The sequence below is a fragment of the Oryzias latipes genome, chromosome 21 (assembly GCF_002234675.1).
Source record: "Oryzias latipes chromosome 21, ASM223467v1".
In the NCBI taxonomy this organism is placed as follows: domain Eukaryota; kingdom Metazoa; phylum Chordata; class Actinopteri; order Beloniformes; family Adrianichthyidae; genus Oryzias; species Oryzias latipes.
Window position 1 is genome coordinate 14,495,781 of NC_019879.2, and position 22,711 is coordinate 14,518,491.

At 41.5% G+C, this 22,711-nt stretch overlaps 1 protein-coding gene across 1 annotated transcript; it reads right to left on the reverse strand.

Annotated features, from left to right (window-relative positions):
• Window positions 1-1,314: 1,314 nt before the first annotated feature.
• Window positions 1,315-21,973, reverse strand: LOC101162720 (plastin-2). Its single transcript, XM_004081616.4, has 16 exons — window positions 21,842-21,973; window positions 15,913-16,006; window positions 10,152-10,300; window positions 9,948-10,071; window positions 9,554-9,686; window positions 9,223-9,304; window positions 8,974-9,139; window positions 6,005-6,147; window positions 5,234-5,329; window positions 4,912-5,107; window positions 4,730-4,808; window positions 4,533-4,647; window positions 4,327-4,460; window positions 3,929-4,049; window positions 2,066-2,190; window positions 1,315-1,988 (listed from the first exon to the last, which is right to left on the reverse strand). Exons 2-16 carry the CDS (start codon window positions 15,974-15,976, stop codon window positions 1,856-1,858), a joined length of 1,860 nt encoding a protein of 619 aa, XP_004081664.3. The 5' UTR covers window positions 15,977-16,006; window positions 21,842-21,973; the 3' UTR covers window positions 1,315-1,855.
• Between the last annotated feature and the right edge of the window lie 738 nt (window positions 21,974-22,711).

A 22,711-nucleotide genomic window follows, 5' to 3' on the forward strand; every position in this document is an offset into this window, starting at 1 on the left:
GTGCACTTTCTAGTGGGACAGAGAGTGCAAGCTCCAGCCCAACCAGGAGAGCAGCCCCCAACGCAGGGCCCCGCCCCAGAAGAGCACCCACAGCCCCAGATGAGCACCCCACCACCACCCAGGAGTTCTGGGCATCCCTCCACCCCGACCCCGGGTACGAGCCAAGGGAGACCCGCCCCGCGCTCCAGGCAGCCACCCACCCGGCCCACGGTTGGTCCAGAAGAAAGCAAGGCAGGGGCCAGCCATCCCCACCCAGGAAGAGTAAGATGTGGTCTTTTCATTAACTAGTAACCCTGTTCCTATGACAGATGGATGTTTCTTTCCCGCCCATGCAAAGGTCTGAAAAAGAAAAAGCTTTCTTGGATGATTCAATTCCTGAAAAATGTTTGTCCCAGTAATTATATTCTCATTGATACCATGGTCCTGGTGCATACTCACTTCTGATTGGCTGCAGACTTTCCATTCTAATACAGTGATAATGGACACAGAGGTTCTGGTCACACAACCTGAATGTGCTGTATCATTCTGCTCAGTTGGGAACCAAAACAACAGAAACGTGGACCATGGTGGATGGACAGAAGTCATTCTACATCACAACAGCAAGACAGTAAAAGATAGGAGGGATTCGATAGTTTCCTCTCATCTGTCATGTGAATCATTTTGAAGAAGAGAACCTAACAAGGAGGAGGCGAAACACGAGGAGTTTGGATTTTGTTTCTTTGAAACAAACCTTTGTTTTTCACCTGGACAGAGACGTGAACTTTCCCTCTGAAATGATGCTTTGTGTCATGTAACATGACATTCAGCATAAAGACGACTTGCTCCGCTGGAACAGAGTGATGTCACTGTAGGCTCTGCAGGCGTTACTATGACAATGTGTATCACATAGGCCGCTATTTGTAAAAAATAATTTAAAACTGAAAATTTGAAGATTGAAGTACTGATGATTGATTTAATATGAATTTATTTTGTAAGTGACCAACGAGGTGTGCACAATCAGAAATGAACGTCACAGAAGCTACTTCCAGCCCTTCGTGTCATCTATTCCTGTCTGATTCTTGAGTTAACCCTTGTGCTATCCTAGGCACTTTGACATTGGAAGTTGGGTCTTTTAGATCCCACAAGACAGTGTGCGGAACCTTTTTTCTTCAATGATTTGTGATCTTCACTGGTGTCCATGGATTACATGAAATCCTCTTCATCTTTATCCACCTTTGTCATGGTAGGGATAACTCGTCAATGTAAGGGTGGGGTCATAGGATAGCACAAGGGTTAAAATGAGTAAAAATCTGAAAACAAATCAGACTACACAGGTCCACTTCAGAAATAGTTTTAATAAAAACTGTGAATTCATGTCTGTTAAGCATCTGAAACGTGTTTCTAAATCAGAAACAGTGGACCGAAGAGACAAATGTTTCATGTTTGCAAAAAAAAGAAGCGGCTTCAGTGCTCTAGGTTTCAAACCGAAATGGTGCCAGAAGCTGGTTTAAAATCAGACTGGTCAGAGGCCCAGAGAGAATCTGATATTTTCAATGGCCAGACCTTCAACAAAAGATTGAATTTTGTGTTTGCCAAATCAGAGTCTTCATTCTTAAACAGTTTTTAAGGGAACATTCTGGGGGTTTTTTTCAGGTGAAAAGAGCTTCTAGATCAGCCGGATTTTATGGCTAAAATTCTTTGAAATTCACTTTTCTGTTTTGTTCTTTTCAAAGTTGAACTACAGCATCTTAATGACACTTCTGTTCTTTATCATTCTTTTAAAAGGCCTGGAACAGACATCAAAGAGGGAATCCAGGGGTCTGTTTTCACATTCTGGATCTTCTGGGTCATGAGTGGGAGGTTGCTGAGTCAGGTTTTAGGCTCTCTTCATGCCGCGAGCCATGAGGCAGGCGAAAACCGTCATCACCATCTTCGGCTTGACCTCCACCAGGTCTTCAGGCAGGGCGTAGACCCGCGCGCCGATCTTCCTGGCCATGGAAATGGCATACCTGAAACAAAAGCAGACTTTCAGGTGTGACGGTCTCAGAAACCAAACCAGGGGTCCACACTATGAAATGTGGTGTACTTCGCGTTGTTGAGTTTTTCCTCCTCCGTCAGGTCTTCTGCCTTCACCAGGTCATATCGGATGGATCCGGGCTGGATGGCATCGATCAGGTCCAGAACCGGCATGCTGCTGCTGATAGACATGTCCTGCACAAAGGTCCAGATGAATAAATGTACCGTATTTTCCAGACTGTAAGTCACCCTTTTTTTCATAGTTTGGCAAGGGGTGCGACTTATACTCCGCAGCGACTTATATTAGAACTAAATTGAAATAAATACATTGTTAACCCTCCTGTTAGTTTCATTTGTGAGGAACAGAGATGATGTTCCTGGGTCAATTTGATGTATGAGGTATGTTAAGTGTTGAGAGTATGTTAAGTGACTCAGCGAATCAGCAAACTTTTTTTTACAACAAGATCTTGAAGGCTAACAACATAATATTCTATTTTCCAATGATTTCATAGATTCAGAAATGCAATAAAAATGACTACATTCTACAAATACAGGATTAAAACAGAGTATTAGTTGGCCAATGATGCTTCATGAAAGGAATAAATAAATAAGTATGCATGAGAAAGAATTACTGTGAAATTATGAGATAAACAGTCTGCTATGATTGTGTCATATGAGGTTGTGGAACTTATTAGTTCTTGGTCCAGATTTTGTCAAATAAATTTCCCGTCAAAATGCGACTTATCTGTGTTTTTTTCTACTTTATAATGCATTTTGGGCTGGTGCGACTTATACTCCGGAGCGACTTTTAGTCCGGAAAATACGGTACTTCTTAAAACTTTAGTGTTCTTTAGAAGAATGTTAAAGACATAGAGAACATCAGAAATCTGAGGTTTTAGCTAAGACTTCAGTAAAGAAGAAGAAATCATGGAGTTAGGAGAAAGTTCCTGGTCCTCAACAAACTGACTCAATTCAAAACCTTTTTATTCCTGGTCGTTTTTTTGACTGCAGCTGTTTGTTCTGCAGCTGGTCAGTCAATAAAAGGCTTGTCGCTCTGCAGCCCGACAACACACACACAAACACACAAAAAAAGACACCAGCCCCAAAATCACAGTCATAGATGGATCAACGTTTGTCTCCAGAAAGATTGAAGCATTTGAGTTTTGTAAATGTAAGCTCCAACACAAAAGATGGAGTTCTTAAAAATGAAAGGTCCCGAAGTCATTGAACATTCACTTAATGAGCTGGAGTTTGAATCTAATATGCCTGAAATTCATAGGAGGCATGACCTGCTTAATGACTAATGCAGTCAACACATTTAGTTACAGCCCATTCTGCATTCAGTCTGTCAGTTCATTAGCTTTAGTGTTCTTGATCAAGTCTGTAAAATCTTTACTAGTAAAAACTTTTTACTAATTTATCACTTTCATCACATTTAAAGTTCCCCTCTGATCATCTATTGTCAAAATGTTCCCAGTGGTCTTTTAAGAATCATTATATTGTTTTTAGCTAAGATAAAAAAAACCTGTGTAGTTTTCTAGAACCTAGTTTCTGACAGTTAATCAAAAATTGAAAGGTTTTGGAGAATTTTAGTAGAACTGAAACACATTTGAGATCCCAGAAGTGAAGCTTTGATGAAAACCTTTAGCAGTTAAATAGATTTTACTGTCTGATGAACACAAAGTCATCCTCTCCCACTTTAATGGTTAATAGAACATTCATGTTTTTGCATTTCATTCATGTTGTCTTTATAACAAGTTATCTTTTAAACTGAACTGAAATACAATTTGTAAACAATAAATCTGTAAATCTGAAGATTGTTATTTTTTGTTGTTTTCACACAAGCTTTTCACACAAGCTTATAAATAACCTGCATTTAGATCACATTCAAATCAAATGTGTGACTCCTCTCTACCCTGCAGGCTGGTTTTACCTTAAAGCTGGAGATGGTGTTCTTTTCTGCATGCGTGAGCGTGTCGTTGACCCAGGACACAATCGTGTCATCTGTCACCTTCTGTCCGTCACCGAGGTCCTCGAGGATGTTCAGAGTGTACCTGAAGATCCGACAAACACTCAACAGGAGGGTGGCTAAGACAAAGAGTTTTAACAGAAAAATGATGTTCTCAAATATCAGGAAAATAGATTTTGATGGAGTAGATATTATTTTAGAGCCAATGGAAACAAAGTTATGTAACGTTAAACAGCTGAGTCGGGATCGCAGCAGACAAAACGTGTCGTTGTTCTTCAAACACGGTGGCGAAGGTCTGATGTTTGTTATCTCAGTGGGGGACTGATAAAAAAAAAACTTTCAACATCCAGAACTTCTTTTACCTCCTCATGAGCTGCCAGAGTAGAGCAAGGGTAAGGGTTCGATTCCCTGCGTTCAGGTCCTGACCAGCAATGCCGACCAGAGAGAACTTGGCCTCATTTTTGCCCAGCTCCACAGCGTAGTTGCAGTTCTCCAGCTGGGCAACAGAACAACAGGTCAGCTCCTCTTCTAAACCTCCTGATGCTAACTTAACACTCAGATGACACACCTTCTTCATGTTGCTGCCCAGTTTGGGGTATGGGGGCTTGTTGACCCTGTCCCAGTTCACAGGAACCTTAATCTTTTCATAGAGCTGGAAGATCACCAGGGCGTCATCAATGTCTCTGTAACACACAGCATTAACAGTGCCTGAGAAGCTCAGTGTCAACAGATGAACGTCAACCACAGGAGAAGAAGCTTTCTCACGCGTAAAGGTGGTTGACCCGGGGATTCACACCTAGAGAGTTCATCCAGTTCCTAAAGGTCCTCTCCTCCCTGGTTTCACCTGTAAAACAGAGTCACTTCCTTAAAACCAGGAAATAGCCTGGTCCAAACACCAGGGAGGTTTTAATCTCTGGTTTGGAAAGAAAACAAGACTATGAACCGGCCTTCAATGGAACTCCAGTCGATGTCCTGGTTCTCTGGCTTCTTCAGAGCCGGGTACTTATTGAACAGGTTGGCAACAAAAGCCAAGTTGAGCTTTGGGTTTCCACGGACGACATCAGCCGGCATGACAAACTGCCTGCAGCTGAGCCGGTCAGCCTGGTCCAGCATGCACTCGGCCCTCTTTAGGTCCTCTTTCTCCTGCAGACGCGTGAAGTTGATGTTCAGGAGCATGCTCCTCTAAATGACTGCTGGTTGAAGCTCACACTTTCAGAAATCTCTAGAAAGCTTACAGAAACAGGAAGACAAAGGTTTTCCTGATCTCACCCTGATTCCTGACATGTCCACGATGATGGCTGCAATTCCCTCCTCATCTCCTTTAGGTGCCACTTGGTTTAGCAGGTTGTAATATGCTTTGGAATCCTGGAAAAAGAGAGGGGGGGGAATTTGCACCCTTTCAAATCATCAAATTTTCCTTAAATGGCTGTTGATATGATTCTGGATGGGGAAGCACAGCGTTGAACTCATCACAAAGAAACAAAAGTCTCTAAATTCTGAAAGTTGAAAAAATTTAGCAGCCAAACCCCACCAGCATTCACCTCAGCTCAGCTTTTAACCCTTTGAGTAGTTCTTAAGAATCAACACTGATACTGGTTTGAATAAAAGTCATTACACTGACACAAACGGCACTGTGGTCCCTGGAAGGGACAGAAATGCTTATGAATTCTAAACAAAGACACTTTGTGGAAGATTCTAGTGAACATCTTAACCCAAATACAGACTTTAAAGTTTAAGATTTTAACCTTTTGCTTTCCACCAGTTCGAAGTCACTACTGCTCAATGAGAAAAAGATACTTTAGAGGTTATGCTTTTTGGCTTTTCTTCAACTACATCAACACAAAATGATACGAACTCAAAAATGGAGAAACATTAGCTAGAAAACACGAGTGATGTCAGATGGAGCTCAGTAGATGTTTACATTTAAAAACTACAGTAAGTGTTTCATATCATTACTATCATGAGGTGACGTAGGACTGTTGCTCAGGGACAGCGCACAGACTGATGGATTTTAAAGTCAGGCAAACAGGATGTGATCACCTTGATGTCGGAGCTGAAGTTATTGATCTTTCCACAGCCGGCCTCCTCCAGGTGATAGTTGGCCCAACGCAGCAGGAGCTCCTCAGGGGACAGTTTCATCAGATCTTCCAGACTCTCGCCATCTCGCAGCAGAGCAATCAGAGCTACACACACATACACACAAACACATACACTTTAAGATGTCACACTGATCATTCAAAGTTTTCATAAATGAAAAGCAATTAATCAGGTTTTAAGAATTTTTTTTATGATTTTTGGATAATTAAAAAACATAAACTTTGAGGATTCCTGTCAAGATTTGCTAACTGACGACTATGTTTTTTCTTACAGAAAATAAACTTTTTCTCAGAGCAGTTTTATGTCATCCAGAGGAGGCAGACTCTAACATGGTCCCTCCTCAGAAACATGGTATTTTTTAGTGATGTTTATGAACTTATTCCTAAAGAGTTCTGACCCATTCGGGTGTTCAAACTCTCAACAGTGTATAAAAAAATCCACATTTGCTTAATTTTCCCTCCTGTTGCTGATCGGGAGTTAAAACCAGTTAAGACCTGGAACCTTTTGAGAACTTTCTTTTTTTCCCAGTACTGCTTGTTTGGGACACATTAACGTCTGCTCCTGTTACATTTCACTAGATTTTTCATTCTGTCCATCCTTTAGTAGATCCTCCTTTTGCAGAAATGACAGGCTCTAATCATTTCCTATAGCTTCCAATAAGGGCCTGGATTCTGGTTGAAGGTATTTTGGACCATTCCTCTATGCAAAACATCTCCAGTTCAGTCAGATTTGATGGCTTCCGAGCATGGACACATGCGCACATGTGCGCACATGCCACAAACAGAGTTGCTTGAGGTATGCTAAAGCACATTTGGATAAGCCAGCTTCATTTTGGAACAAGGTAATGTGGACTGATGAAACAAAAATGGAGTTATTTGGACATAACAAGGGGCGATATGCTTGGCGAAAAAAGAACACAGCATTCCAAGACAAACACTTACTACCCACAGTAAAATTTGGTGGCGGTTCCATCAGGCTATGGGGCTGTGTGGCCAGTGCAGGTACTGGAAATCTTGTTGAAGGTTGAAGTTGAAGGTCGCATGGATTCCAGTCAGTATCAGCAGATTCTTACAAACAATGTTCAAGAATCAGTGACAAAGTTGAAGTTGCGCCGGGGCTGGATACTTCAACTAGACAGTGACCCTAAACAGTGTTCTAATTCTACAAAGGCATTAATGCAGAGGAACAAGTACAATGTTCTGGAATGGCCATCTCAGTCCCCAAACCTGAATATTATTGAAAATCTGTGGTTTGATTTAAAGCGGGCTGTCCATTCTTGGAAGCCATCAAATCTGACCAAACTGGAGATGTTTTACAAAGAGGAATGGTCCAAAATACCTTCAACCAGAATGCAGGCCCTTATTGAAAGCTATAAGAAGCAAATAAAGGCTGTCATTTCTGCAAAAGGAGGATCTACTAAATATTGATGGCATGTTTCTGTTGGAGGCCCAAATTTACGCACCTGCCTATTTTTGTTTAAGTAATTATTGCACAGTTTCTTTAAATCCAATAAACGTCATTTCACTTCTCAAATATCACTGTGTTTATCTGCCATATGATATATTTAATTTATAATAATTATAATTATAATTAAATATATTAATAATTAATAATTGATTTATGAAGAAAAATCTAGAAAATTATCAGGGGTGCCCAAACTTTCTCATACCACTGTAACTTCACATTCTCTTCCATAATGTCGGTGCTCACAGAATTTGGGTTGATCTAGTTTTTCACCCTCATCATGATGAGAGCAAAGGTTCAGGGATCCTACTCTGACTTCTGCTCGTAACCCTTGTGCTATCCTAGGCGCTTTAACATTGGGAGTGAGATCATCTAGACCCCACAAGACAGTGCGCTCAACCTTTTTTCTTCAATGATTTGTGATCTTCACTGGAGTCCATGGATTACATAAAATCCTCTTTACCTTCATCCACCTTTGTCATGGTAGGGAGAACACGTCAAAGTAAGGGTGAGGTCATAGGATAGCTCTGTAGAGGTTTTTAAGAAGAGGCTCAAGACCCACCTTTTTAGTCTGGCTTTTAAATGACTTTGAACATTTCCTATGTCTTTTTATTTTTTATCTATTTATTAATTAATTAATTTATTTACATATTTATTTATTTGTAAGGACTATTATTATCTCTCTTTTTAATATGCTATTCTTTTTATTGTTATTTTACCAATGATACGTAGGTTACGTTTTAATCAGTTTACGTATTTTATTTTTCAATTACTAAAATTGTTGAATCTTATTTTATTTATTTTTTTATCTTTTTTTCTATTTTTATTGTTGTTATTTTATGATAATTTTTATTCTGATGTTTTTAACTCCAGTGTTTCCTCTTGGGGATCCATTTTTCTGGGGCACCACCGGCTTGACCTGTAGGGGGTGCTGTTGGTGCAGTGCCCGTTCTCGTTGGGCGGGCTGGGGTCCCGCTCTGTGGTCTAATAGCCATGGAGTGGGCCCTGGGCTGCTCTGTGCTGGGCGGCGCTGTGGTACTGACCCCTGTGGTCGGGCTGGGCCTTGTAATAAATGGATCCCCATCATATCGTTTCCTCGCAGCAGTGCCAAGCCAGACCTTCTTTAAGCTGCAGTTCTTTGGTTCTGTTCAGGGTTCTACGGGGGGAACTGGGTAGGTGGGGTGTGGGTGGGTGGGTTGGCTGGTTGGGGGTGAGGGAGGGGTCCCATCTTTGTGTGATTGTCCTTTGTTTGCTGTTTTTAACAATCTTCTGTTTTTATGACTGTTTTATCTGCTTTTATGTGAAGCGCTTTGTGTTTTTAATTGAAATGAAAGGCGCTATATAAATAAATAAAGTTTGAGTTTGAGTTTAAGGGTTAATTTGGTACTGACCAGAGAAGGTCACCAAGTTGACAACGACTGATTTCCCTTGTTGTCTGGAAAACAAACCTTCGTTCCGGCTGAGCTCGATGTCAGCAAACAGCCCGATTTTGATAACCTGCCACAGTAAACCCAGGACCAGATGCTGCCGGCCCTCCTTCAGGTCCTCGGCTCCTATGTTCACCACATGGCAGCCGATGGCCGACGCTGAGTTCAGAGCCAGATTCAAGTTCTCCTGTGAGACCAGCCAGAAGAGCATTTGAGTGTCGGGGATCGTGCCGGCAGACAGTGATGAAAGGGAGGAAGATCTGGCCTGACCTGGATAGTAAACGGTGTAAGCTTCTTCTTGTTGATGGTTCTCTCATCAATGGTGTCGGGGACTGACAGGTTGATCATTTTGCTGAAAGGAGCGATAAATAAAAAACTAAAAAACAGCTGGGGCTCACACACACACATAGTAAACCACAAAGATTTTCCTTTCTCCAGCAATGAAACTCTGATCTGACAGTATGCTCTCTGCCTGCTCTGTTTTCTAGTTTTTTTCGTTGATCAATCTTTTCACTAAAAAAATGTTAATTTGTTTTAACAAATCAAACATGGAACATCTGAACTGGATTTTGCTGGTTTGTTTTTTGAAAGCAGAAAGTACCACAGGATGATCCCATCTCCCATGGCAGTGAAGAGGTCATCGCTGTCTGGATCCATGGGAAGAACATGTTTACAGTCAGGATCCTTCTCCAGGGCTTTGTTGATCCAGTTTACAAAAGCCACTTTCTCCTCCTCTGCAGAAAGAATCAGAACACCTCCGTTCAGCTCTACAGCATGAAACTAATAAACGACTTTTTTATGTGTTTTTGAGAAACTAAAAATGAAATGTAACATTTTCTGTCTCTGCCTTCCAAAAGAAATATTAAAAAAATCCAACCTTTCTTTCTAAAAAATAAGCTCTAAACTAACTAAAATTTCAGCTTTAGGAATGCCTCACAAATGTGTAATCCTGCTTTTTCCCTGCAGTCTCTCACTGTTCAAAGGTTTTCGTTTACCTGAGTAGGAATGCTGAGTGCCAGACTGCTTTGAGGTTCCCTCCACGCTGCAGATCCCCTCCTTCTTGTTGATGGCTTTCCTGAAGGTCTTGGCCACCTCAGTGCTCTTGAGTCCATGGACAACCTGATGTTCATGCAGGAGTATAAGTTATTGTCTTTCCAATGCTCTGCAGCTCATCACTCTTGGTTTGACCAGAAACTCACGTGAGTGAACTCCTCAAAGGTTAGCTGATTGCTGGTCTTGGTCAGCTCCTGGATGATTTCTCGGATTCTGTATCCCGGCAGAGCCAAGTTAGCCGCCTTGAAGAGCTCGTTCAGCTCGTCCTTGGTGATGAAGCCATTTTTGTCCACATCTGGCAAACAAACAGAGCAAAAGGTGTTTCAATTTGCAGAGTACAGTCAAATCTTAACTCCAGCCATTTCTTTAAAGAACTGTAAAATAAATCAATCAGAAATGTCTGGTGGATTGAAGTATGTATTTCTTTCATTTCTGTCCAGACATGCATCAGTCAAAATTTAAGCACATCTGTTTTGTATTTAATCATATTCTTATGTTTGTCATATTTAAAAATGATGCCACTAAAATAATGTGGAAAGGAAAATATAAAATCTGTCATAAGGAAGGGACAATTTAAGGATTATTTCCACTTTGATCAGCTGTAAAATTTGTGCTTAAAAGGCGCTAAAAACCGTCATTTGCTAGAAAAGATGATTGCTATCAAAGGAATCACCTTTGAAACGGAGACATTTCCTTTTTTTTAATACAGGAAGTGTTTTAGAAACAGCAGCACTGAGGCTGACAGTCTTTTCTTTCTGACTACTGAAACTATATTTGCTGCTGTTCATTTGAGTTCAACTGTTTTCAAGAATTTCGTATTTTGGCAGTTGAAGCGGGTTGGCCCGAACCCGCTCTCAAAGGCATCTTCTACCAATCTCTCAACGACCGCATTAAAGATCACCTTTGTACACAACCTGAAGCTAATTATTTTGAAGAACTTGTCACTGCAGCCCTTCGATCAGATCTTCGCCTTCGTGAACGCCAAGCTGAACGGGACCACCTAAACCGACAAATCACCCACGACACCCCGGAGGAACCTATGCAAGTGGGATATTCCAAACTCTCCGCTGAAGAAAGGAGAAAACGAAGAGATGAATGTCTGTGTTTTTACTGCGGAAATCCTGGTCACATGGTAAATCAATTCAACCGTCATTTAAAACTCCCAGACCCCCGTTAGATTGCAATCTAACGGGGAACGATTCTACTAGACCTGATGGTGATAACTTCTTTTTCGCCCCTGTCAAGATCTGCCACCAAGCTAAGATTCATGAATTTAAGGCTCTCATAGACTCTGGTGCTGAACAATGCCTAATCGATCAGCAATTAGTTAATCAGTTTTCTCTTCCCACTGAACTCCTTGTTTTGCCCATCAAAGCTGCTGGTCTGGGAGGTCAACACCTTTCCAGAATCAATCATCGTACTAAGCCCCTCCTATTCATCACGTCAGGTAATCATAGAGAATATTTACAGTTTTTCATCACCCAGACCCCCCAAACTCCTATAATTTTGGGGTTTTCTTGGTTAAAACGTCACAATCCTCAGATCGACTGGCTTAACACACGCATCTCTCATTGGAGCACCTTTTGTTTAGCCAACTGCTTACATTCCGCTGTACTCACCGTATCACCCGTAGTTCCCAGTATCACTGAAACAGCGGATTTATCTAAAATACCCCCTGTTATCATGATCTCAAGTTAGTTTTCTGTAAAACCAAGGCCAGCGCCTTGCCACCTCACAGACCCTACGATTGTGCCATAAATCTCATTAACGACATCATGCTACCCAAGGGCAAATTGTACAATCTCTCCGGTCCCGAAAAGAAAGCCATGGAAGATTACATTCACAAAGCACTCGCTTTAGGCCACATCCGCCCCTCCTCATCTCCTGTCGGTGCTGGTTTCTTTTTCGTAGAAAAGAAAGACATAACCCTTCGTCCCTGTATTGATTAACGGGAATTGAACCAAATCACTGTCAAGGACAAGTACTCACTACCCCTGATTAATACCGTTTTTGATTCCATCCAAGAAGCCAGTATTTTCTCCAAACATACCTTGACCTACGTAACGCATACCATTTGGTCCGTATTCGTGAGGGGGACGAGTGGAAGGCAGCCTTTAACTCGGTCACTACGAGTACCAAGTAATGCCCTTTGGACTCACTAATGCCCCAGCCTTACGAGATTTCCTTGACCGTTTTGTTTTTGTCTATCTAGACGATATTCTTATTTACTCCTGTGATCTCGCCCAACATAAACATCATGTCCGCCTCGTTCTTGAAAGACTCCTCGAAATCAGCTATTCGTCAAGGCTCGCTCCCTCCGCTCCTCTTCTTCTATCCAGTTTTCTGTCCCTTCTGCCCGTCTTGTCACCATGGGGAGCCGGGCATTCAGTTGCTCTGCTACCCGGCTTTGGAACTCACTCCCCCCTGACCTCCGCAACACTGACGCACTCCCACATTTCAAATCAAAGCTAAAAACTCATCTTTTCCAAATGGCCTATTCACTTTAACATTAACCTTTTCATTTTTTATATATTTTTTATTTAATTTTGTATTTATTTAAATTGTTGTTGTTGTTTTAAGTGTTTACTGTATTTTATGCTGTATACATGCTGTGCGGCGACCTTGAGTACCCAGAAAGGCGCCTTATAAATAAAATGTATTATTATTATTATGTATTATATCAGGGAAACTCAAACCCTGCGCATACTTCTCCCGGAAACTCAACCCCGCTGAACAAAATTACGATGTGGGCAATCGTGAATTACTGGCAATAAAACTGGCTTTGGAAGAGTGGCGACACTGTCTGGAGGGGGATGAACATCCGTTTATAGTATGGACAGACCACAAAAACTTGGCATACCTACGATCTATCAAACGTCTCAACGCTCGCCAAGCCCGCTGGTGTCTGTTTTTCGACTGGTTTGACTTCATAATCACTTACCATCCTGGCAGCCGTAATGTAAAACCGGACGCTCTCTCCAGGAAGTACAATCGCACTGATTCTGACTCTCAATCCACCATTGTTCCCCCCACTTGCATTGTAGGGAACCTCACTTGGGACATCGAATCTAAGGTCCTGCAGGCCCAAGGTGAGGAACCTGGTCAACACGGTCATCTTCATCATCATTGACCGTTTTTCCAAAGCCGTCCGTTTCATTCCCCTCGCACAACTACCCACTGCCACAGAGACTGCTGAAATACTAGTAGACCAAGTGTTTCGTCACCATGGAATACCCTCAGACATAGTTTCCGATCGGGGCCCAAAATTCACTTCCCAGGTTTGGAAAGCATTCTGCAACTGTCTTGGTGCCAAGGTCAGTCTAACCTCTGGCTACCATCCACAATCTAATGGTCAGGCGGAGAGGGCAAATCAGGAATTGGAGGCGGGACTCCGTTGCCTGACCGCTCAGAACAGCATGGATTGGTCCAAGTTTCTGGTTTGGGTGGAGTATGCTCACAACAATCATCCCTCCTCTGCTACAGGAATGTCTCCCTTCGAGGCCTCCCTTGGGTACTCACCACCTCTGTTTCCGTCACAGGAACTCGATCTGGCAGTGCCCTCGGTCCAGCTCCTTTTGGCACCAGACCAGGGCGGCTCTCCTCCGCACCAAGGAGAGCAACTGCCAGATCGCAAATCGCCGCAGGGTGGTGGGACCCATCTACCATCCTGGTTAAAGGGTCTGGCTCTCGTCGAGGAACATTCCCATTCAGGCTACCTCCCGCAAACTGGCTCCCCGATTTATCGGACCCTACGCCATTGACTGGATAATCAACCCCACCTGTGTCCGCCTCAAGCTGCCCTCGGCTCTCAAGGTACATCCCACGTTTCACATTTCACAGATCAAGCCCGTTCACGAGAGCCCTCTGTGCCCGCCATCCGCTTACCCACTGCCGCCCGGGTCATTGATGGCGCTCCGGCATTCACGGTCAGTCGTATTTTGGATGTCCGGCGCCGTGGTCGTGGCTACCAGTTCTTGGTGGATTGGGAGGGATATGGTCCAGAGGAACGTTCGTGGATCTCCCGTTCCATGATTCTGGACCACTCCCTCATCTCGGATTTCTATCGTGCCCACCCGGACTGGCGTCCTGGACCGCCCGCCCGGTGGCGGTCGTTGGGGGGGTACTATCATGGTGCCTCTGTCAGCCTCACCCCTCTCTGCTCTGCTCTGGAGGATTCCCAGCTGCTGCCACTCACCTCATTAGCCCTGCTGCCTTATTAAGGAGATCCACAGCCAGTATTCGTCGCCATTTCGTTGCTCCTCCATGGTGCTTGCCTAGTCTCTCATGTTTATGCCATGTCTGTCTCAAAGCCTCGAATATCATGACAACTATAGGTGAAAAATGCTAGTGTAAACCAGGGAGGAGCTGTGGAGAACTGTAGGGCACAGCACTCAGTTGGTTCAGTTCATATTTATGTGGCAGGAGTTTTTCTGTCCAAATAGGACAGTGCTCTTCTTCAGAGGCTCCCCTCAAATATGGTGTACCCCAGGGCTCAGTTTTAGGCCTGCTTTTATTCTCACTTTATCTGCTGCCACTGGGGTCCATTTTTAGGAAATATAACGTGTCATTCCACTGCTACGCAGATGACATCCAGATCTATCTTCCCCTAAAAACTGGAGGAGCGGAGGTTCTCGACAGATTGCAGAACTGCTTAGCAGACATCAAGTCTTGGATGGAGCTTAACTTCCTCTGTCTGAATGAAAACAAGACAGAGGTGTTTGTTTTTGGAAAGTCTGACCTGCTGACATGCTGCTGTAGTGCTGTTGGCCCCCTGGACCCTTCAGATGCTCCGTTCATTAGAAATCTTGGGGTAAACCTTGACAGGCATTTTAAATTTGACAAACAGGTCAGTCTTGTAGTCCAGTCTAGTTTTCATCACTTGAGGCTAATTAGCAAAGTCAAGCCATATCTTCCTCCTCACGCTTTGCAACAAGTGATGCATGCTTTGATCTTTTCCAGACTGGACTACTGTAACTCTCTGTACAGTGGTGTAGATCAGTCTCTGCTATGCCGGTTTCCAGCTGGTTAAAAAAAAAATAAAACCAGCCCAACAACTTTATGGGGAAAAAAATTGCAGAGGAGTATTGAAAATTGCTAATATACATGTTAAATGCTCATTTGAAAACAATAGGAAACCTTTTTTATCCAAATAATACTACTAAATATTAATGTAAAAAGCTGAATGTTAATATTTAAGAATGGAAAATATCAAAGGAAAAAGGAAAAACAACGTGAGAACTTTATGGAAAGAAAATTTAGCTGAAGAGTAATAAATTACGCTAATATAAATGCTAAATGTTAATGCAGAGAACCGCTGAAATAAAAGACTAAATGTTATTATTTAAGAATGAATAATGCTAATGGAAAAACAAAAATACGCTTAGCAACTTTATGGTAAAAAAAAAAATAGCTGAAGAATATTCAAGAATGATAAATAAAGCCTATATGCTAAAATTAGCTGAACAAACAAGCTAAACTTAGCCTGGTTGTCTTGCACATGGCTATTAAAAAAGCTAAATGCTAAAAACTAAAACAAACTTAAAAAGGTTAAATTAAAAAAATACTATTTTTTCCCCCCAAAAGATTTGTCCTAAAATAATAAGTATCTGAGTAGAAACAGAATGAACAATACAGCTTCTTAGCATCAAATGACATGCTCAGAACGTTAGTCATCAATCAGTCATCAAAATACAAAGCAAACATTTTAAAAAGGATTAACATTTTAGGATGAAAGGTGTTTTTCTTCATAAATATTGTACCTCAAAAACGTGATATCTTAAGCACATCTTCAAATTTAATGGTTAGCTCAGTATTTGCTTTGTGGTCCTGCTGCCTCAGCATTTCTCCACAGCCCCTCCCTATCAGAGGCTAAGCGGAAATGACAGCAACTCGGTTGAATTCTCTTACCAATCTTGGCGAAGGCCTCTCTCAGCTCCTCCAACTCTTCCGGGGGAATCACTTGTGCTGCCATGACCAAACCCTGTGGACTGGAACTTAAACACTGAAAAGACAAAATGTGTATTAACAATATTGAAAAGGAGGCCCTGCAGAGGTGAGCAGCAGAACAGAGATGAGGAAACTTCAAGGATGGATCACTTGATTTGCTGTCAACTCAGACTTCTCACTTCTGCCCCACTCAAACTTCTTGATTCTGCTGCACTTCCTGCATGACAAACAAGCACTTTGTTTTGCTTCCTATGGTTGCTATAGAAGATTTGGGCACCTCCTGATCTCTCAGGTGAACTGAACTGCTGCGTGGTTATGAAAGAGCTTCCTCACCTTCAGGATCAAATCACACGAATGCTTCTAAGGAAGCTCTACCATTGGGATTTCAGGTGAAAAGCGTGAATCACATATGGTATCCTACAAAACAAACCAAAATCTGGACTCACATGCTCATCTTATGTTTTATTTTGCATTTTCCAAATTATGTATTCATGAAAATATAATTTAAACAGGCTGCTGGAAAATACAGCCCATAAAGGAGGTGCAAAAACTGTTTGCAGATACGATATATATCAGATATTATCATGAGTGTCATATAAAGGGTTCTTTAAACAAGCTCTAACGTTTGAGGAATACCAAAATCCAGCTTTTCTTTGGGTCATTGTTTTCACTGGCTGAACTGAGTGTTAACTACCAGGTATACTGACTGAATTTTTTCCAAATAAAGATTTTGTTGTTTACAGATCAGAAAATTGCAAATTCTTTGCCATAATTGAGAAAACGTGTCTTCTGTAAATTTTGAGCCAGTTCCTCCTGCTCATCAGACGCAGTAGCTCTTTAAAGAAAGGACCAGCGGTTCTCCTTTCAAGAGGGGATCCTGCTGAAGTTTCCACGCAGCTCAGAAACGTGAACAGAGGAAGTGAGATCAAACGAAACAAGCTTGTCTGCCAAATGTCAGACCAGATGGGTTCTTCATGCTTCTTAAAAAGCATTAGGTCTCTGAAGACCATATTGACATTTGTTCAACTTGCCTGGAAGATCTGTCAGAGATCAATTTTGCTCCTTTAACTTTGACTTACATTCCTATTCATTCACTTCTCATTCATGATGAAGAGCCCAGAGCCTCTTCATCATGGATGAAGAGCCCAGAGTGCAGTGGAATCTAAGCCACTGTACCTAAGCCACTTTACCTCCACACAACATAGAGAAACAAAGTTTGTTCAGGTTTTTTAAGAATGAAAAGCAACACTTTATAAAATGTGGAATCTGCTGGACAGTGCTCACTCCAACACAAACCTTTGATTCAGTTAGATTTCTTCATTTTGGGGGATTTTAGCACAGGAGTGTTAATTAGTTTGTTAAAGCCAAACTTTCACACAAAAGGCCCAAAGACAAATCACAGAATAGGTTTTTATGGTGTCTGGGATTTCAACTTCAGCTGGTATTTCATGCAGAGTTCAGTGCTGCAGCTTGTGTCTACTTTTTGCTTTCATCCTAAACTTGACCAAAGTGGAGCAAACAAGCTGTTCCTGTTCACTCCTGTTATCATAGATAAAACTCATAAATGAGCTGATGGAGACTCTCAGACATTCCTCACTGGGTTCTGGACAGTGAATATGAAGCCTGAAGTGGGTGGGCCCTATTACAGAGTTTACCCAACTCACCATCCATCCATCCATCCATCCATCCATCCATCCATCCATCCATCCATCCATCCATCCATCCATCCATCCATCCATCCATTTTCTTAACCCGCTGTATCCCTTTCGGGGTGACAGGGCTGCCAGTGTTGGGTGAAGGCGGGGTGTACCCTGGACAGGTCACCAGTCTGTCACAGGGTTGTTCAACTCAACAACTTCTGAAAACACCATGTGGGTGCGGCAAAGCAAAGCAAAGCTGAAGCTCTACTGGTTCCACTTGATGGTCAATTCCCTTGCAAATAAAAAAACAGACATTTAATCAGATTAAAACCTAAACAGATCAGATGGAGATGAGAGATAAGGTAACCAAAATAACATGGGGGGGGGGGGGGGGGGGGGGGCTTGTTTTTGACCAAACATACACAACCAGTAAAATTTTTAATCCAAAATATTCAATCACTTAAGTGGCAACTGAAGAAAACTCCAGGATTTGAGTTTGTGTCAGCTGCATTATAAGATTTTTTTTTTTTTTTACTTGAAAACAGTTTGAATTGTTTCAAAATAGAACTGATTACAGAAGAGGAAGTGTCATTACTTTTGAAACATTCTTACCAGATGTTTTTCATATTTATTTCTCAGTGCTTCAGACTTTCACCAATTAACAGATTTTAACTGAATCTGACATTCTGGATTTTCCAAGTTTTTGAGGACCATTTGTATTTTAGTATCTTCTGTCAGAGAGAGAAGCTCCTTCTGCTTCAGTTGGCAGATAAGAAGCAGAAATGAAACTCTGCTGGTCTGAACTGGAGGGCTGGTCACTCAATTTGTTTTTTGAAATGTAGGCATGGAAAGATTAGCACCCATAAATCTTTGCTGTGGATCGCATGGTGCAGTGGTTAGGCCTTGTGCCTCACAACAAGAAGGGCCTGATTATAATCCCGCTGGGACCCTTCTGTGTGGACATTGCATGTTCTCCCCGTGCATGTGTGTGTTTTTTTTTTTAGGCCTTTCAGCTTACTCCCAGTCCAAAAACATGCATGCCTCACAGGTTAATTGGTTACTGTAAAGTATCCCTAAGTGTGCTTGTGTGCCCTGTGACAGACTGGCGACATGTCCAGGGTGTACCCTACCTTCACCCAACAGTAGCCAGGACAGGCCTCGACAGACCCGTGACCTCAAAAGGGATATAGTGGGTTAAGAAAATGGATGAATAAAATTTGCTGCTGAATTTGTCCTCCTCTCTTAATCAGAATACGTTTCACTGATTCTTTTTGAGTTTTGGTTCCTATTTTCTTGGTTTTGTTTTTACAGATGTCACATGCTGCAAATGTTATGTGATTCAAAAGCTTTTTTTTACACAATATGATCAAGCGAACGAGAAGATAACCTGAATAATGAATGTATGTGACCTGAATATTGATGAATGATAACTTAACTGAAAGGGAAGGTGTTGCACTGTGATGTAGACAGAGCAGCCACCCAGGTTACCCAAAATCAGCAGAAGATTAAAGCATTTCAAGCAGAAATAATTGTCTCTCAGCATGAAAACAAAGACCTGAATTGGAAACCATTTGCAACAGATGTCATTGGTCATTCATGAGCAACATTATTAGTAAACGTGATGAAGTGAGTGAAGAGGTGAAGGTGCTTCCACTAGCTGCATCTTTTCTTTGTGATTGTTGATTTCAAAACTTGCCCTGACCCCAGAGGATCAACAGAGTGATGTTAGCAGGGGAGGCAAAGAAAATAACGATGTGATTTACTTCAGCATTTACGCCCATTTGAACCACAACCACCAGGCTGTCCAGATGAAAATGCAGGTAATGATACTGTCATTTTCTTTCATTTTTTTGTTTAAGCAAACTTTTCAAAAACCTCTAGTGAAAGAAAATGTAGACAATGAATTAAATAAAAAATGTAACAAATGATATTACAATATTTTTTAGCAAGCTATCTGTCTTTAAAACTAAGAATCGATGGTTTTTGTCTTTTTTCCAAATGAGAGAAAATCTCAGAATCCCGTTAGGCTGATAGAGCTGTAGATAAAAATACATTAAACCGCTCCAGATTCATGGCAGCGAGGGTATTAAAGACCCACTTAACATGTTCTTGATGCATTTTCCTGATGACAGAGGACATTTATAAAGAAAATTAATATTAAAATTGCATTTCTGAGCATTTTTTATCTAAATTGCGGTGAATCAGGAGCAGACTAACCTTGAGACCAAAATTCATTTGAGAAGAATTTCTGATAAACTCCTCCTGCTCTGCAGAAACTATGTCCAATAAAATGTTTTGATACTGGCCAAAAATGTCATAATCATCATTAAAAGACCACTGGGAATGCTTTGACAGTAGATCCAAAGATGATTAGTGTGTTTTTAAACCATTTAGGTTGAGAGAAGAAGAAGTGGATTGCAAAGAGCTTTCTACAAAAAAGGCTGTGATGACGTCTCTACTAAAGAAGCCGTCAAAAGTGACAAAATGGGAAGCTGTGTGGAAATAAAGAGAGAAGTGGCAGTTTCCTCATCGTTGCACGGGTATTTCAGCCTGCATGTGATCTGAGCCACCCGCTTCCTGCCTGTCACAGTTTCTTCTTATAATCTGTTCATAATCATCTGCAAACTTGTGCAGCTCAGTCAGTCCCAAACACCTGCAACACTGTAGCTCCTTTTCAGGCTTCAGCAGATCTCCCTCGACTTAGTGCAAAAAGAAAAAAGAAAAGAAGATTTGCACAGGCGAGTGTGTGTCCATGACTTCCCACTGTCAACACCCTTAAAGTCTCACTACAATCATCTTTTGATCATAATGGAAGTTGTTATTTTGGTATGATTATGCCATTTAAGCCAAAATCTCAAAACCTGTGTCGTTTTCTAGGACATAGTTTCTGCAAGGCAGCAGGACTTTATTAGAAATTCCCCTCTGAGTTTTGGGGAGGACAGTTTACTCATTGAAAGCTGATCCCTTCCCATTATCCCTTTGTTTACACTCTCTCCCGCTATGTTACAGCCCCTAACAACCCCAAACTAACATTAGCTGTGCAACAGAAATGGAAAGTAATATCGTCGCTATCCAGCTGTAAAGTTTAGATCCAGATTCCAGCTCAGAAGACAACATGACGTACATGAATCTATGTATCTGCAAGTGGATGAATCAGAATGGAGCAGAGCAGACTTAAACAAACAACAAAACATGATTTCTATTTCACTGCAACGGTTTGATTTAAATAAGAGTCAATAAAACTTAAATTGTACTCCAGATGATCCTTGTCTACATAGGAGGAAAACATCTAACATAAAAGTGCTCCAAAATAAATAAAATTTGAGCTCCATCTGATTTTTCAAATGCATGAATGATTTATTGGATTCATTAAATTCTCAAAGCTGCCATAAGAATGTTTTAGCACATTTAAGGTAACAATTTATTGCAATTTATGCCAACTTTTACAATATGTGCATTGCAAAGCTTGATATCGTGATAACAATAAACTTGGTATAGTGCCATGAAATTTTGTAAAACTTGAAGTTAGATTCTCTGTTTAGACTGGAACTTGAGAGAAACGGAATTTCAATTTCTATGTATGTGAAAACATGATAGATATTGACAATTAAGTTTACTTTGACTTTGAAAGCATGGTCTGTGAGAATTATGAAATGGAAACACGTGCTTTTGCCTCATCAACTACAGATGCTACTTATTGCAGCAACCCCCACCCTCCAAGGAAGAAAAAAAAACATATCATGGTTGTGGCTGCCTTCGCTGCCTCAGAGGGGCTTTTTTCAGTTGACGCTAACCTCAAACTTCCTTTTCAGATCACTGCAGCGGTTTCAGTTCTTGTTCTGCTCTCCTGAAGGGCTCATTCTGCACACATATTTACCTGCTTGCTAACTCATGGGTTTTAGCCTACGAGTGAATTTGTTGGCAAAAGGAATATTTTGCAAACAAACGAGGACGCCCGTTTGGTCCATTGTAATAAACAATTTTAGCATTTTGGAAACAGGAAAGCACAACTGAGCTGGACTGAGCAGTCAGGTAATAAGTAAAGAAGTAAATCTGCAAAAAACATAAATGTGGGATCGGAAAGACAGTTAACAGATTAAATCATAGACCAATCTGAAATTACGTGCAATATTCCCCAGAACCATTTGCGATGAAAAGGCCTAGGTGCAGCCTGCAGCCTGCAGCCTACAGCGATGCCCTCAGCAGAGGCCCGGACAGGTCTGAGTGCACATGGTGTTTTTGTTCTTTACCTGAGAGATGTGGTGGTTGATGTCTAGGTGTGGAGGACTGCACAGTCTGTTTGGTTCCTGTGTCACTTGATGCTTGACAAGCAGCTCTCTGAGTCAACGCCGCTGAAGAGGCGAGATCTATTCAAATCTACGAGGAAGGAAGTGACATACCACACTTCAGAAAACAGGAATCAAATATGTTTTGTCTTTATATGGCAATGCACAAAGGGCAAATCAAGGTGACCCCTTACACCCACAGTTTGAGGGTAGCTTGTACATTTCTAAGAATTTTTAGCGCTTGCTCACACTAGTTTTGCAACTAGTTCTAATAGTTACCAGTTTTAGTGTTAAAATAATGATAAACTCAAGAAAAACAATCCTGGTAAACATGGAGCTTCCTCCATGTTTACCAGGATTGTTTTTCTTGAGGTGGTTATGGGTAACCGCAGGGGCTGAAAGCTCGATTTGGTTGTTCAGTCAAATATGGACGAGTGGGTCAGAAAATCTATGACAACTATTTTGGAACAAGATCACATCAGATCAGAAAAATTTCTATCGAAGTTGTATAAGCTAAAATAACAAGTGAAAGACTAATAGGGAGTTAAGTAGACAACACAGTTACAAAAGAATACAGAACTTGAAGCGTTTTTGTTGGCAAAAGGAATACTTTGCAAACAAACGAGGACGCCCGTTTAGTACATTGTAATAAACAATTTTAGCATTTTGGAAACAGGAAAGCACAACTGGATGGGGTCAGTTGCTGCTGGACTGCTGGACCGCTGGACTTTTCTGCACTAATGTCCACAGCAGACTTTGGGTCTAACCCTACAGCACTTTTGCTGGATGATTTTCCCCCAAGCAAAATTGTTTACATGATTTTCAATGTGTTGC